The 15,463-nt window shown below is 46.2% G+C and overlaps 1 protein-coding gene across 2 annotated transcripts in view; it reads left to right on the plus strand.

The window, feature by feature from the left end:
- Window positions 1-357: 357 nt before the first annotated feature.
- The window catches only part of ACBD6 (acyl-CoA binding domain containing 6), a 151,908-nt gene continuing 136,802 nt past the window's right edge, over window positions 358-15,463 (plus strand). Inside the window, exons 1-3 of one of the 2 annotated variants that reach the window (XM_005290761.5) lie at window positions 358-731; window positions 11,821-11,885; window positions 12,295-12,391. In XM_005290761.5, coding sequence (XP_005290818.1) covers window positions 546-731; window positions 11,821-11,885; window positions 12,295-12,391 — 348 coding nt within the window. In that variant the 5' untranslated portion in view covers window positions 358-545. The remainder of the gene's footprint in view (window positions 732-11,820; window positions 11,886-12,294; window positions 12,392-15,463) is intronic. The other variant, XM_005290762.5, reaches the window with a different exon arrangement.

Consider the following 15,463-nt stretch of genomic DNA (forward strand, 5'->3'; position numbering starts at 1 on the left):
CTCAAATAAACTTTGTTTGCTTCTCCCCCTGGTGTGTTTATTGACACGAAGCACATAGGGCAACAAACCCGCTGTTGCTGTCCTCGGGCACTCTGTGCCGGCAACACTCTGACCGTGACCGTTTCGTCCCTGCTGTGACCTCAGCCCCTATGCGCCCTGACTGGGGCCGCTAGTAGACCGCTGCTGAGGGGGGAAACCCAGAGGGTCCCAAGCAGGCCCCTGCCCTGGGCTCCCTGCTCCGACCAGCGGGCACTCTCCCGTATCCCAGAGGACGAACAGCAGCTCCCACACTGGGCCCTCAGATTCTCACCAGCCCCCACCCTCGCGCACGCAGGGGCAGGGACTCCCCGCGCGGCGGAACCTCCCTCTTGGTGGCCGCGTTTCCGCCCGCGCCGTTAGCAGCGCTGCACCGCGTCCCTGGAGAGGCTCGCCCTGGCCCGGGACCCCAGCTGCGCCCAGTTACCGGCAGGGGCGGGCCGCCGCGGGAGGGGACGGAGCTGCCGACGGACCGCGATGCAGTGAGGGAGGGGGCGGCCGGGTTGGCCATGGCTTCCCCGTTCCCGGCTGGCAACAGCGGCGGGGAGCCGAGCTCCGGGGAGGAGTCGGCCGGGCCGGAGGAGGAGGCCCGGGCGCTGGCGGAGCAGTTCGAGCGGGCGGCCGAGCGACTGCCGGGGCTGATGCAGGCGGCCAGTAGGGAGCAGCTCCTCTACCTGTACGCCAGGTACAAACAGGTAAGAGCCGGGCTGGGGTGGTGCTTCCCCCCTTCTAGCGCCTCCCTCACGGTTCGCCGCCTCTGTCCAGCGCCGGGCACGCTGAGGTAGGGCCTACTAAGCGCTCCCACGCCTGCGCAGGTGCAGCGCCAGCGCTCTTGGCCATTGCACCGCGAGTGTCCCAAGATTATGGGTCCTGCCTAAAGCCCAGCAGCCCCGTGGCTCTGAGGGAATCTCATCCTTCCTTAGAAAGGTCTCAGGCCTCGTGCTTGCAGAGAGAAGCTAGGAAACGGGACCCCAGGGCGCCCTAAAGGCCCTGGAGCTAGAAAGTAAAGGACAAGGGTTCTTGTGCATTTATTTATTTTAAAATCTCCTCGTTATAAAGAAATACTGTAGGATTTTGTTGTTGTTTTGTTTGTGGGGGAGGCCTGACTCATGACTGTTTAATGCTTGGGGTTGATACTGCTGCCTATGCATGGCTCTGGGTGGTATTTCAACCTTTGTCCAGTCTGGTGGGGGCCATGTGTTAGCTTTCACTTAGGGCTGGATGTAGTGTGGGGTGGAGATCAGCCACCATCAATTGATGGCAGAACACAAGTTAGCTTTTGTTACTTTAGGACCCTTGTGTCTGTGAAGAACCCTCTGAAGTTAATGGAGCTTCATGTGAGAGCAAGGGTCCACTCATGCGGATCCTACTGCAGGACTGGGGCCTTTGAATGAAAGAGCAGTGGCAGTGCTAACTCTTCCACAGCAACATTTCTCAAGTGGTTTTGGGAATTACCTGTAAGGATAGGAGGGTATTTCCATGTTCAACTAGACCATGTATTGAAACCGACAACGTGGAAGGAGAGTGCCAACTGAGACAGTAGTTTTATAACAGATGTCTCTCTATCATTACCTAAATTAAGACCCTCTTCTCATTGCAGATTACGCAGTAGATGATAGACTTTCCATCACCTGCATCAGATTTAAGGCCCTGACTTAGGCCCCGATCAGGCTTAGCTTTAAGCACATAAGTAGTCCATTGAAGAGCTAGCTGGTCACATGTTGCTTCGTCTATTCTGTGTTTTCTGCTGCTTCTACAGGTGTCCAACCTTTGGACTGTAAAAGGAGCTGGAAATGAGGAGGGACTGCTAACCTAGCTGTCTCTATTTGGGACTACTGCTGTGTTAGAGGATGAAAGGAGCTGCTCTCTGGAGCCTCCAGTGTGACTGAAACTGCCAGTCACCAGCAGGAGATGAGTGTCCAGCAGTGAAGGGATCAGATAGTGTGCTCAAAAAGAAGACCGGATAGCTTGGTAGCCTGTCCAAGACAGCAGGAGACAAGCACTGGGAATCTTGTGGAGAGGTTAAGGAGTTGATGATCAGATGGCAGAGAATCATGAAGGGAACATGAGAAGGTAGAACAGAACAGTTTGGAATGTGAGATGAAATGAAGAGTATAAGTAGACAATGATTTATTGTTTTTAGGGCAAATGCTTACTGCATTAGAAATAACTAAAAATACCTACTATTGCACTTCCATGTAAATAGTTGCTGTTGTTACCATGTTGATGCTATCCAACTGTGGATATAGTCCTGCCTGTGTAAACATTTAACAAACCCTGGAGGGTCCAGGAGGGTTCTGTTGCTCACAATGTGGGCTTCTCATACTATCTTAAGTGTTTCCTAGCTCCACTGAGTCGTAAAGGGAATACAGTACAGTATATCAGCTTTATGGTTGCATTGACATCTGATATTGGGCTCCGGGGGATTTCCTATTGCCAGTTGTGAGATGAGAAATGAGGAGCTTAATGTTGTTTAGCTTGAAATTATTAGGAGGAAATTCTTCAGAAATTGTTTTTACAAACCCTCGATTTGTTCCAAGCAAAAGGGAGCTGCTAACTGCATTGAGTCACCACATGTTTCAATAGCTGAGGTTTTAGACTGCTGGCAGAGAGGTGTGTGCGATGCTTTTGACTGCTCCTATAGAATAACAACATAATCTGGTGTGTCTTGTTGACCGTATGCATTAACAGTATCATTTTTGGGATGTCGTGTACACAACTAATTACAGAACAAATATACTTTAAAAAAAAAATCTTGTAAGTGTCTTGCCTCTAGAGTCCAGGATGTTTGTAGGCAAGGCTTCCACTCTGTTCTTATCTCATCCTCCTGTGCTTAGTACTAATGCATATGCTCAACCTTATAGAAGACTCTGTGTTTCGCATTGCCTAGAAACAGTGGGACTGGTTAAGGACAGAGCCTACATTTTGCAGAAGTGGGCATCACTGCAGTTAAAGTCAGAGGGAGTCTTGCAAGTGCAAGCTGCTGCAGGATCAGGCCCTGTTAACTTTGATTTTTTGGTCTGGCATTTTGTGATTTAAGACAAAACTGTAGTACTTAACACAACCTCTTTCTAGTCACAGAAGTCATATCAATATGCATAATAGGCTGCTAATGTATTATCCAGTGGACAGTAGTATTACACCTCTACCCCGATATAACGCTGTCCTCGGGAGCCAAAAAATCTTACCGTGTTATATCGAACTTGCTTTGATCCACCGGAGTGTGCAGCCCCGCCTCCCTCGGAGCACTGCTTTACCGCGTTATATCCAAATTTGTGTTATATCGTGGCGCGTTATATCGGGGTAGAGGTGTACTTGTGTGCAAAAGGTGCTGACTTAGATCTGTCTGCTGTCCCTGATTTGATATCCTTGTCTGTCTTCAAGTCAATATTTCTTGTCACCAAAGGCTTTGATTTTAAGAGGCAACACCACCATAAAAGAGATGACAGTAACAGCTGAGTTCTCTGTTAAAATACTGTACATTATTTATCTAAAACTATTTAGATATATAAACTTTCTCCTGGAGTTTTACTACCTTTTATTGGAGGCAGTTTCAGATTTTTATTAATTTTATCTGCAATTTTGTTTGTGTGTCAGAAGCTTGAGAATAAGGGAACTGTTCAGTTGTTGGCCCTAGTGAGAGAATGTTGCCAGGGCCTGTTAGGGCTGAACTTCAGTAAGAGAGGAAGAATGGTCCGGTGGGTAAAGGTGCTAGCCTAGGACTCTGGAGACCTGGTGTCAGATCTCTGCTCTGCCACATACTTCCTATGTGACCTTGGGCAAGTCATTTAGTCTCTCTGTGCCTCAGTTCCCCAGCAGTAAAATTGGTGTTGTGAGGATAAATGCATTCAAGATTGTGAGGTGCTCAGGCACTACAGTAATGGGGGCCATATAAGTATCCAAAGTAGAAATAGAATAACTAGTTGACAAGAGTCCAGTGCCTCATGAGTAAGGCTATGTTTTAGTTGTGGGTATTTTTAGTAAAAGTCACAGACAGGTCACGGCCAGTAAACAAAAAATTCATGGCCATCACCTATCCATGACTTTTACTAAAAATACCACTGAATAAAACTTGTGGGGGGGACTGCCCGGGGCCCCAAAGGTGCAGGGGGAGGGTGTCCAGGCTGCTTGGGGTGGGGCAGACTCCCACTGGTGCTAGGGGTGGGGGAGGGAGGGTTGGCTGGGCCAGCAGGCTCCCTACCTGGCTCCGTGCCCTCTCTCCCCCACCCCCGCAGCAGCAGCAGAAGAGTTTGGGTGTGGGAGGGGGTAGGGGTTTGGGGCACGGCACGGGATGGGGTGAGGCTGGCTCTGGGCGGCGCTTACCTGGGAGGCTTCCTGGAAGTAGCGACATCCCCTGTCGCTCAGCTCCTAGGTGGGGGCTAGGCCAGGCAGCTATGCATGCTGCCTCCGCCTGCAGGCACCATCCCTGCAGCTCCCATTGGTCATGGTTCCTGGCCAATGGGAGCTGTGAAGCCAGCACTCTGGGTGGAGGCAGCATGCAGTGCTGCCTGGCCACACCTCTGCCAAGCAGCTGAGCGAGGGGGATGTTGCAGCTTCTGAGGAGCCCTCCAGGTAAACACTGCCCAGAGCCTGCCTTACCCCGTCCGGTGCCCCAACCCCCTGCCCCTCTCACGCCCAAATTCTGCTGCTGGGGGGCAGAGGCATGGTGGCCCGAGACTGCTCCAGCAGTGGCCTGTGCACTGTCCCTGTCCCAGGCGCACTGGCCACTGCAGAAGTCATGGAGGTCATGGAAAGTCACGGAATCCGTGACTTCCGTGACAAACTCGCAGCCTTACTCATGAGTGATCAGACTCAATAAAAGAGCTGCAGTATTTGAAGAAGGCTCTCCTGATATCTATCTAAATGATGGGGTGATCAGACAAAATTCAAGTATTAAAATCCTGCACTCGTAGCAAAACAGGGCTCACACTGATGGGTGCAGGAAATGCATAATCCTGTGTTTTATATGTGCCTTTTCCATGTGATGATTTTTCAGGGACAGTAGAAGATGATTAAACCACAAGTTTGTACTGAAAATAGATTTTTTTTTTTGGCTTACAGTTTACTGTAGCACTACCGTTGTGCTGGGTCTGAGGCAATATGAGTGACATTATTCTCTCTGATCTAATGGAGAACACCATGTCACCTCCTGATCCCTCCCTGGCATTCAGGGCTTAGGACCCTTACTAATTGGCAGGTGAAGCTGATGCTTCTCCTGACCATCCCAGTACTTGCTAATTTGCAACCCTCACTGATCTGAATTTAGGCCAACCCCACTAGTTAGTGCAGATTAGTGAGGCTTTTCTTCAGCTGCCCTTTCAGTGCAGGACAAACTACGTGAAGGAATTCCATTTCTGCCTAGGAAATTGTGTTCACTCGGTCAGCTGATTGCATACGGATGGCCCCAGTATGGTTCAAGTCTACATTCAAAGCTGTACTATCAAATTCTGGAGCTAGGGTCCAAGTTTGACTTGCCTAAAAGAATTTATGATTTGGTGGGAAATAACCTGCAGTCTGGATATCAGTTGCTTTACAATCTACTTCAGTTGAGTAATGTAAAGAAAACAAATCACATACCATGATTGTTTGACACGAACTGGAGCTTCTCAAGCTTTTTCATGGCATGGACCATAGCTTAATAGAGATTCTCATGGATCCCTCCCCTCCCATTCAAAATTGCATGGATCATCTCCCCATGATTTACGATCACATAACATCGCTATGGCAAGAACAAAAATTGCTTGCATTGAAAAGTGATATTAGGGAAGTATTTAATGTATTCGGGCTGTCTTTTAATGCAGTTTATCAACTTGAAACAAGGAGGGCCCAGCACCAAGTGACCAGTCAGCCCTCCACGGACAACAGTATAGGAACCTCTGACTTGAAATAATATTTGGAGCTCATGTCTTCCTGCTAGCTTTGTAGAAAAAGCTTTTTTAGCTTTCAGCTGTAGGGACAAGAGGGCTGAATCTTTCACAAATGTTTTTCTCCCAATTATTTGTCAGGAATTCAAGTTAAACATTCTAACTAAAAATCCTTCCATTCTCTACTGCTCCAGTTTCAGTCTTATGTAATGTCAGAATTCCATTAGTTTTCCAGTTTTTCAGGGAGTTGCACAGCAAAATGTGAGAAGTAAAGAGCTGATATTTTTAATGTAAAAAATCAAGCAGTGCCCTCTTCCTCCTCACCCCCACCCTCTTTATTTTTGGACAAAACTCTTGTAAGCCAACTTAATATATCATAAAAAAGCAGAAAGGGCAAAACCGTATCTATTTTTCTTTTGCAGATCATTTTGAAGTATTGTTCCTATATCTGTGTTGGCATCAGTAGTGCTGATGCTATTGCACAGCAGGGAGGAAAACAATGAATGCCAAATTTAAAGAGGGGAAACTATTTTCAGGTTTTGAAGAGGATCTTAGAAAATAATTATTAAAGTATTAGGAAAAGTATGTAACTTTCTCTCAGAGTTGTTGGCTGTTTTGTGTGCAATTGGGATATTGGGCTAGAGAATGGCCAGGTTGGGGTGTTCTATTTTGATGGTAGATCATATTTCATTTATATTTTTCAGTTTGTAAAAATGTACTCAGTGTCTCAGAGTGCAAGAGAAAATGTTTAAACACAATCTAAATCACAGTCTGTATAAGATAGGGCTGACAACAGTTAAATGAAATTATATACAACTCCCCATCAGGCAAAAACCTGTTTTAACAAAGTACCTTGATCTGAAGGCCAGCTGAGAAACCCTGTGATTCAGACTGGTGACATTTACCATGAAACAATAAAACAAATATTTTAGAAAACTTTTCATTTTTTTTAAACCCCATTCCCTTTCTGTAAAAATCTAAATAAAATTACTGCAACTTCCACATCTAAGTTTTTTTTAAAAAGAGGCATGATTGATGATTGCAGATGCAGCATAAAACAACCTTTTAAGGTGAGGAATCGTTAGCTGATCAAGCAGTTTAATTGGCTGAGCAGCAAGTGTTTTATAATAGTTTGATGGTTGCAGCTTGATTTTTGCTTGACTAGCAACATCTGACTAACAGGTTGTCATGATCTCCGAAAACGGACTGCCCATGTTTACTCTATCAGGTTCATTTAAACATCCCAATCCTTCCCATGTTTTGTTTATGCTGGATTTTGCCCTGCATTAGGGAGATTTACTATAACAATTGCTTTCAAGGCGATTATTCCTGTTTGCATCAGTACGGCTACTCTGGCTGGGCCTCTGGTGTAGAAGTATGCCTTAGCTGGGAATCTGAGTTTGTGATATAGTCATTTATGAGCGATTAAAGAGTGGCTTTTTAATTGGAGTCCTGAAATGTTTGGTTACCAATGCAGGAACGTTTTAAAAAAAAAAAAGTGATTAAGTCCACGTTTCATTTTATGTAAATCCATTGTTCATCAAAATGATGTTTAACCTATGTGAAAATTCCTTGTTTGTATGCAGACACCAATAATAAGAGAGGTGGGCATCAATGTTCTCCTGATCTTTGGTGTCTTTATCCTCTAATGATAGGGTCTGTAAATCCAAATGTAATATTAATGGGTACATGTAAATTAATTACAGAGGCATAGACCAACATGTCTTTTGTTTACTACCTTGCCATTCCTTATTCTATGCTCCCTGGTTCCTCTCAGGAAAAATTCTGCTTTTAACTCCTCCTGGAGTAGGGCTCAAAGAATTTGTGCCTGTCAGTCTCTCTTCCTCACCCAGACTGTGATCCTGTAGCTGCTCCATGCATGGATCTCCTATTACTGTCAGTGTGAGCTCTGGAAGTGGACCAGCCAGTGTCCCAGGCTGGAATAAGTTTTGGGAAATGCACCTTATTCCCTTTGTAGGTGACCCTATTACTGAAAGGCAGCTGTTGGACTTTAGTCAAATAAAGGAAAGGAACTGCAAGTCTTCCTCAGCATTCCTTATAGCTATAAATTAGGGCTGTCAAGCAATTAAAAAAAATATCGAGATTAATCGTGCTGTTAAACAATAATAGAATCCCATTTATTTAAATATTTTTGGATGTTCTATACATTTTCAAATGTATTGATTTCATTTATAACACAATACAAAGTACACAGTGCTCACTTTATATTTATTTTTTATTACAAGTATTTGCACTGTAAAATCCCCCAAAAGAAATAGTATTTTTCAGTTCACCTAATACAAGTACTGTAGTGCAATCTCTTTATAATGAGAGTTGAATTTACGAATGTAGAATGTACAAAAAAATAACTGCATTCAAAAATAAAACAATGTAAAACTTAAGAGTCTACAAGTCCATTCAGTCTCACTTCTTGTTCAGCCAATCGCTCAGACAAACAAATTTGGTTACATTTGCAGGAAATGCTGCTGACCGCTTCTTATATACACTGTTTTACCTGAAAGTGAGAACAGGCGTTTGCATGGCACTGTTGTAGCTGGCGTCACAAGATATTTACATGCTAGATGCGCTAAAAATTCATATGTCCCTTCATGCTTCAGCTACCATTCCAGAGGACATGCGTCCATGCTGGTGATGGGTTCTGCTTGATAACAATCCAAAGCAGTGCGGACCGATGCATGTTCATTTTCATCATCTGAGTCAGATGCCACCAGCAGAAGGTTGATTTTCTCTTTTGGTGGTTTGGGTTCTATAGTTTCCGCATCAGAATGTTGCTCTTTTGAAAGCATGCTCCACACCTTGCCCTCTCAGATTTTGGAAGGCACTTCAGATTCTTAAATCTTGGGTCGAGTGCTGCAGCTATCTTTAGAAATCTCACTTGGTACCTTCTTTGTGTTTTGTCAAATCTGCAGCCAAAGTGTTCTTAAAATGAACATGTGCTGAGTCATCATCTGAGACTACTATAACATAAAATATATGGCAGAATGTGGGTGAAATAGAGCCGGAGACGTACAATTCTCTCCAAAGGCATTCAGTCACAAATTTAATTAACACATTATTTTTTTAATGAACATCATCAGCATGGAAGCATGTCTTCTGGAGTGGTGGCATGAAGGGTCATACAAATGTTTAGCATATCTGGCACGTAAATACCTTGCAAAGCCGGCTACAAAAGTCCCGTGCCAACACCTGTTCTCACTTTCTGGTGACATTGTAAATAAGAAGTAGGCAGCATTGTCTCCTGTAAATATAAGCAAACTTGTTTGTCTTAGCGAATGGCTGAACAAGAAGTAGGACTGAGTGGACTTGTAGGCTCTAAAGTTTTGCACTGGTTGTTTTTGAGTGCAGTTATGTAACAAAAAAAAAATCTACATTTGTAAGTTGCACTTTCACAATAAAGAGATTGCACTACAGTATTTGTAAGAGGTAAATTGAAAAATACTGTGTCATTTTTACAGTGCAAGTATTTGTAATAAAAATAATAAAGTGAGCAGTGTACACTTCGTATTCTGTGTTGTAATTGAAATCAATATATTTGAAAATGTAGAAAAACCTCCAAAATATTTAATAAATTTCAATTGGTATTCTGTTGTTTAACAGTGCGATTAAAACTGTGATTAATCACGATTATTTTTTTTGAGTTAATTGTGATTAATTGACAGCCCTACTATGAATACACCTTCATGTGGAAAAAATATCCTGAGTCTGAGGGTATGTCTACACTGGAAACTTCAAAGCGCTGCTGCAGGAACGCTCCCACGGCAGTGCTTTGAAGTGCAAGTGTGGTCGGGCGCGAGCGCTGGGAGAGAGCTCTCCCAGTGCTCCTGGTAATCTACTTCCACGAGGGGATTAGCTCCAAGTGCTGGGAGTGCGACTCCCAGCACTTGGAGCCTGTCTACACTAGTGCTTTAAAGCGCTCAGACTTGCTGCGCTCAAGGGGGTGATTTCACACCCCTGAGCTCGCAAGTTAGAGTGCTATAAGATGTAAGTGTATATAAGCCCTCAGTCTCATTTACACTAAGGCCTCTTTACACCATCTGCTATTGTTAAAGGGACATTACATGTAATTGATGGCCACTACAAAACCCACTTTATGCTACCATATCCCTTTAAAAGGGTCTTTATGTAAATGAGACTCAGGCCTTCTGTGTCTACATGTGGATTCCACTACACCCCCTCTAGAATATGTTATCATCACGATCTCATCTCTTTCAGGATTGTTTATTCACTTACCACTCCTAACTCATATTCCTTCCATGAACTGCCGTCCATTAACACTTCCTATACCTCTATTCTCCAGACTCCTTTTTTTCTCTTGCCTCACTCTCCTTTGTTTCTAGCTACAACTCCATCCTCTACTCCACAATTTACTACTTTTCCTCTTTCTGACCAACTGGACCATCCCAACCACCTCCAACCTTGACTCACTTCCCATTTCTGGTGTATCTGCTCTGGCTGCCATGCTCCTAGATGCTTCTGGAGGAAATTCAGAGATCAGATGGACTCCACTCAAGTTTGTCATCTTTGAATTCAGCATGGCTATCAAAGGCAATTAAACATAGCCCACTTATTTAGTCTTTGTGCAGAAGGAGGTGAATTTCATCCTTAATGAATAATCATAATATGTGGTTTAGCTGTGTACCTACATTCCCTAATATCAAAGGGATTTTTCTTTAGTTTTGTTGAGGATGAGCTATACAGATAGGTAATATACATTGTTGGCGATCCCTCAAGGATGATTTCTTTCACGGGTTTTATTTTTCATGGGTCCTTTGGTAACGAAAGAGTCCGATTCTTGATCCACAGGCTCGTTGGCAGACATTGCAGGTGGTGTTGGAAGACGGGGTTGAGTCGTGATTGCTGCATGACCGCAGGGCGGGTGCAAGGATGTTTCGCGCCCTAGGCAAAACTTTCACCTTGTGGGCCCCCCCCCCCCGAGCCCTGTGGCAGTTCTCCCCCCCCCCCCACCCTGAGGCGCCCCCCCCGGCAGCAGCTCCCCCCCTCCGCCCTGAGGCACCCCACCCCCCCGTGGCAGCTCCCCCGCAGCCCAGGGAGCTGTGCGGCAGCTCCCCACCCCAGCTCACCTCTGCTCCGCCTCCTCCCTGAGCATGCCTTCGCCGCTCCACTTCTCCCGCCTCCCAGGCTTGCGACGCCAATCAGCTATCTGGCGCCGCAAGCCTGGGAGGGAGAGAAGCAGAGCGGGGCGGCGTGCTCAGGGGAGGAGGCAGAGCAAAGGTAAGCTGGGGCAGGGAGTTCCCCTGCATGCCGCCCCCCCCCCTTACTTGCTGCAGGTGGCCCTCCCCGTGACCCCCTGACCCAGCTCCCTCCGCCTAAATGCCATCGACGACCGGGGTGGCCAAAGATCCGGTTGCCGCCGAAGGACCTGAAATGCCGCCCCCCAAATGCTAATGCCCTAGGCGACCGGCTAGGTTGCCTAATGGGTTGCACCGGCCCTGTGTGACCGTTGTCTTTCCTTTCTTTTCTGGTGTTTTTCTGCCACCAGGACAAGGAAGGCGATTTTCCTCAAAGTTGGACCTTCCTTCTCTGACAAGTCTTCGAGTGAAAATCACTCTGCAGCATCACCTGCTGGGTAATACCTGCAGAAGAAATTATCTGCATATCAGAACTCCATCTCTGTATCCTGTACAGAAAATAACAAAGGCCAATACGCCAATAGCTGTGTGAGATTGTTAAAATAAAAACATTTGGAGTTGAGAGGTTTGCCAGGGAGATATGAAGCTAATAACTGTCAATCAGACAGGAGTATAAATTTGCTCTGAAATCAAGAGGTGTAATAAATCTGGATATTTGCTGCTATGAACTGGCTAACAAATTATAATGATAAATTAAACTTTATCCCTCTCTACCATTCATTGTAACAAAGGCAATTTTTCTTCTTTAGGTCAAATTTGGAAACTGTAACACTCCAAAGCCCAGTTTCTTTGATTTTGAAGGAAAGCAGAAATGGTAAGAGGAAATCCTTGCAATTCTTAAAATAAAATAAAATCAGAAATTGTTATTTTTGGTCACATCTTTTAGATTGCTTGAACTAGAATCTTTCTTTGCATGTATCTCTTTCTTAATGATTAAAATAATCCTTTAGGGAATTCTTAAAATGGTGGTGGTGTTCTGCTAATTTACTGTTGTATTGGTTTAATCAGCAACAAATAAATATGAGTGGGTGAAGGAGTTTCTTTTTAAGCCTGACTAGAGGATTGATGGCTTCAAAATTGGGTAAAAGATGTCTTTCCTTTCCCCAGAAGTATGAAGGTAGGCTTGCGTTAGGCCTGATCACTGTTTCATTGGTGACAATGAGTAAGAGGCAGATGTATCAGTTCTATGAATGGGCCATTTTATGTTTTTCTCTGTATCCCAGGGAAGCATGGAAAGCCCTGGGAGATTCAAGTCCCCACCAGGCTATGCAAGAATACATTGCCACAGTGAAGAAACTGGATCCCAGTTGGAATCCTCAGGTAGGATAAATGGAAATAAATGACATGAAGAAATCAATTAAACACATTTTTATTGCACATCTGAATATTTGCATCAGGTCTTCATCTAAAAGAGCTCCAGGAAAATTTAATTCACTGCACAGGAAACCTAACTTCTTAGAGTAGTTTTAAATAGTATTCAGCCATCAGGTTTATTACTTTATCAGATATTTAAGGGTTTCATAGTCTCTCTGGTGTATGGGCATTGTCTCCTTTTAAGAGGACCATTTTTTTAACAGGTATCTCTTAACTGGGCACCATTATTGCATCAAAATACAGTAGTCTTTACAGCAGGGGTGGGCAAACTTTTTGGCCTGAGGGCCACATCGGGGTGCCAAAACTGTATGGAGGGGTGGGTGTAGTGTATTAAATTGCTCCCTGTAGGAATGTGCTACTTATGGTGTAGTACTTATGGCTGCCAGTCCTGGTACTCTGAGCGGCATGGTAATGGGGCGGGGAGCGGGGGGTTGGATAAGGAGCAGGGAGTCTTGGGGAGCAGTTGGAGAGGTGTAGGAGTCCCGGGGGGCCTGACGGGGTGGGGGTATGGATAGGGGGCAGGGCAGTCAGGGGACGGGGGGATTGGATAGGGGGTGGGGTCCCGGGGGGAGGTTAGGGGCAGGGAGCAGGGGGGTTGGATATGTCGGGTAGGGTGACCAGGTATCCCGATTTTATAGGGACAGTCCTGATTTTTGGGTCTTTTTCTTATATAGGCTCCTATTACCCCCCCACCCCCATCCTGATTTTTCACACTTGCTGTCTGGTCACCCTAGGGTCGTGGGTTCTGAGGGGGGCTGTTGGGGGGCGGGAAGTGGGAGGGAGTGGATGGGGGAGGGGGCCAGGCTTTTGGGGAGGCACAGCCTTCCCCACCCGGGTGTAGTGTATTAAATTGCTCCTTGTAGGAATGTGCTACTTACGGTGTAGTACTTACAGCTGCCAGTCCTGGTGCTCCGAAAGTAGCACATTCCCATGGGGAGCAATTTAATACGCTACACCTGGCGGCTCTCGCTGCCCTGCTGCCCAGAACGCTGGCAGCACGGCGAGCTGAGGCTGTGGGGGAGGGGCCGGGGACTAGCCTTCCCGACCGGGAGCTCAAGTAGGGTTACCATACATCCGGTTTTTCCCGGACATGTCCGGCTTTTCGGCAATCAAACCCCCGTCCGGGGGGAATTGCCAAAAAGCCGAACATGTCCGGGAAAAATATCGGACGGGTACTTCCTCTCCTGCGGCTGCTCTGCTCCTCCCCTGACTCAGACTTCGGCTCTGTTTAAGAGCCAAGCTGCCCGAGCCAGTGCTACCGGCTTCGGGCAGCCCCCTTGCCTCTGGACCCCAGCCGCCGGCCGGGCACGTCTCCTCCCCGGCTCCAGCTGCTCTGCTCCAGCGGCGCAGGGTCCGGAGGCAAGGGGGCTGCCCGAAGCCTGTAGCGCTGGCTCGGGCAGCTTGGCTCTTAAACAGAGCCGAAGAGTCAGGGGAGGAGCACAGCAGCTGGAGCCTGGGAGGGGAAGTGTCCGGTCAGCGGCTAGGGTCCGGAGGCAAGGGGGCTGCCGAAGCCTGAGCGCTACCGGCTTCATGGTTTGCCGGGCAGCCTCCAGACCCTGCGCACTTCCCCTCCTGGGCTCCAGCTGTGCTGGGGAAGCGCCGGCTGGGGGCGCAGGGTCTGGAGGCTGCCCGGCAAACCGTGAAGCCGGTAGCGCTTGGGCAGCCCTTTTCGCGTGGCTGGGAGGGAGGAGGGGGAGTTAGGGCGGGGACTTTGGGGAATGGGCGGGGAAGGGGCAGAGTTAGGGCAGGGGTGGGAAAGGGGCGGGGCCAGGGCCCCGTAGAGTGTCCTCTTTTTTTATTTTTTAAATATGGTAACCCTAGCTCAAGGGCTGAGCAGGATGGTCCCACGGGTCGTAGTTTGCCCACCTCTGCTTTACAGGGTGTTTGACTTAGAATTACAAGGAACTGTGGAATGTCTACATCCTTTTTATACACCTTTTAAAAATACCTACTTCAGGCATGTTGATTTTATGATGGTAGAAAATTTGTGGTTCTGTTGCTCCTCCACCTTAGGAAAGAGAGTTCTTGTCTGAGCACAAGACTTGGAACCAGGAACTTGAGTTCTAATTCTGGTTCTGATGCCTCCTGCAGCTTTAGGGTAGATGTGGAACATCTGTGGCTCAGCTTCCCCATCTGTAAAATAGGGATGCTAATGCTCCTCTGTCTCAGAAGCGTGCTGTGAGAATTAGTTAATATTTGCAAAGTGTCTGGAGGATGAAAAGCATTATAGAGCATCTCTAGAAAAATAACTCTGGACTGTACAATCCCATTAGCATACAAAAGTCAGTGATTTTCCATGCTTTACCTTACATAAAATCTTGTCCAATCTAAAACTTCCTTGCAAAATAAGGAAAAAATCCAATAAATATTGATCAGTTAAAAGCCTGAATGAACAAAAACACCTTGCAGCTCAAGTATTCTTTATATAGTAGGGGGGGAAAACCCTTTCTATATCCTTATGGATGCAATCGCTGTAATGTAGCTTCTGTTAATAAATAGAAATCTTCCCATTGAAAAGTCTTGGAGTGTAGCATGCTCATCCTCTGTTGGTGGCCAGTTCTGATTTGTATGGTAGTTCTCTGCAGCAAGAATCTAGGACATGAATTCAAGAATCGACTTTGTTTTTCAAAATGTCTAAAAAAATCGAACCACACAGTAAATGAAGGAGCTGGAATTCTGACACTTTTTCCTGGCAAAGAATGGGTGCGTCTGAGCATGATTACTCCCCCCAGTATCCTGCGCTGCACATATCTATCCTCTTCACACCTCAGTGGAAGGTGGATAAGCAGAAACCAGCATATGTTCTGGTCACACTGATACTTTCATTGATTGCAATATCTATGAGGTGAAGAATTTAAAGGGCACCATCCTAAGCGCTAGACTTAAAAATGGACCTGTCTTGATTGTGCCAGTTCAGAGCTCTTTCCTTGAGGAGTCAGTCATGACATTTTCTTTCAAAATTAATTTTTAAAAAAGTGTATGAATTCAGTACTGGGAAAGGGTGTTGAATGGATATCC

This window comes from Chrysemys picta, chromosome 8 (assembly GCF_011386835.1).
Source record: "Chrysemys picta bellii isolate R12L10 chromosome 8, ASM1138683v2, whole genome shotgun sequence".
NCBI classification, from domain to species: domain Eukaryota; kingdom Metazoa; phylum Chordata; order Testudines; family Emydidae; genus Chrysemys; species Chrysemys picta.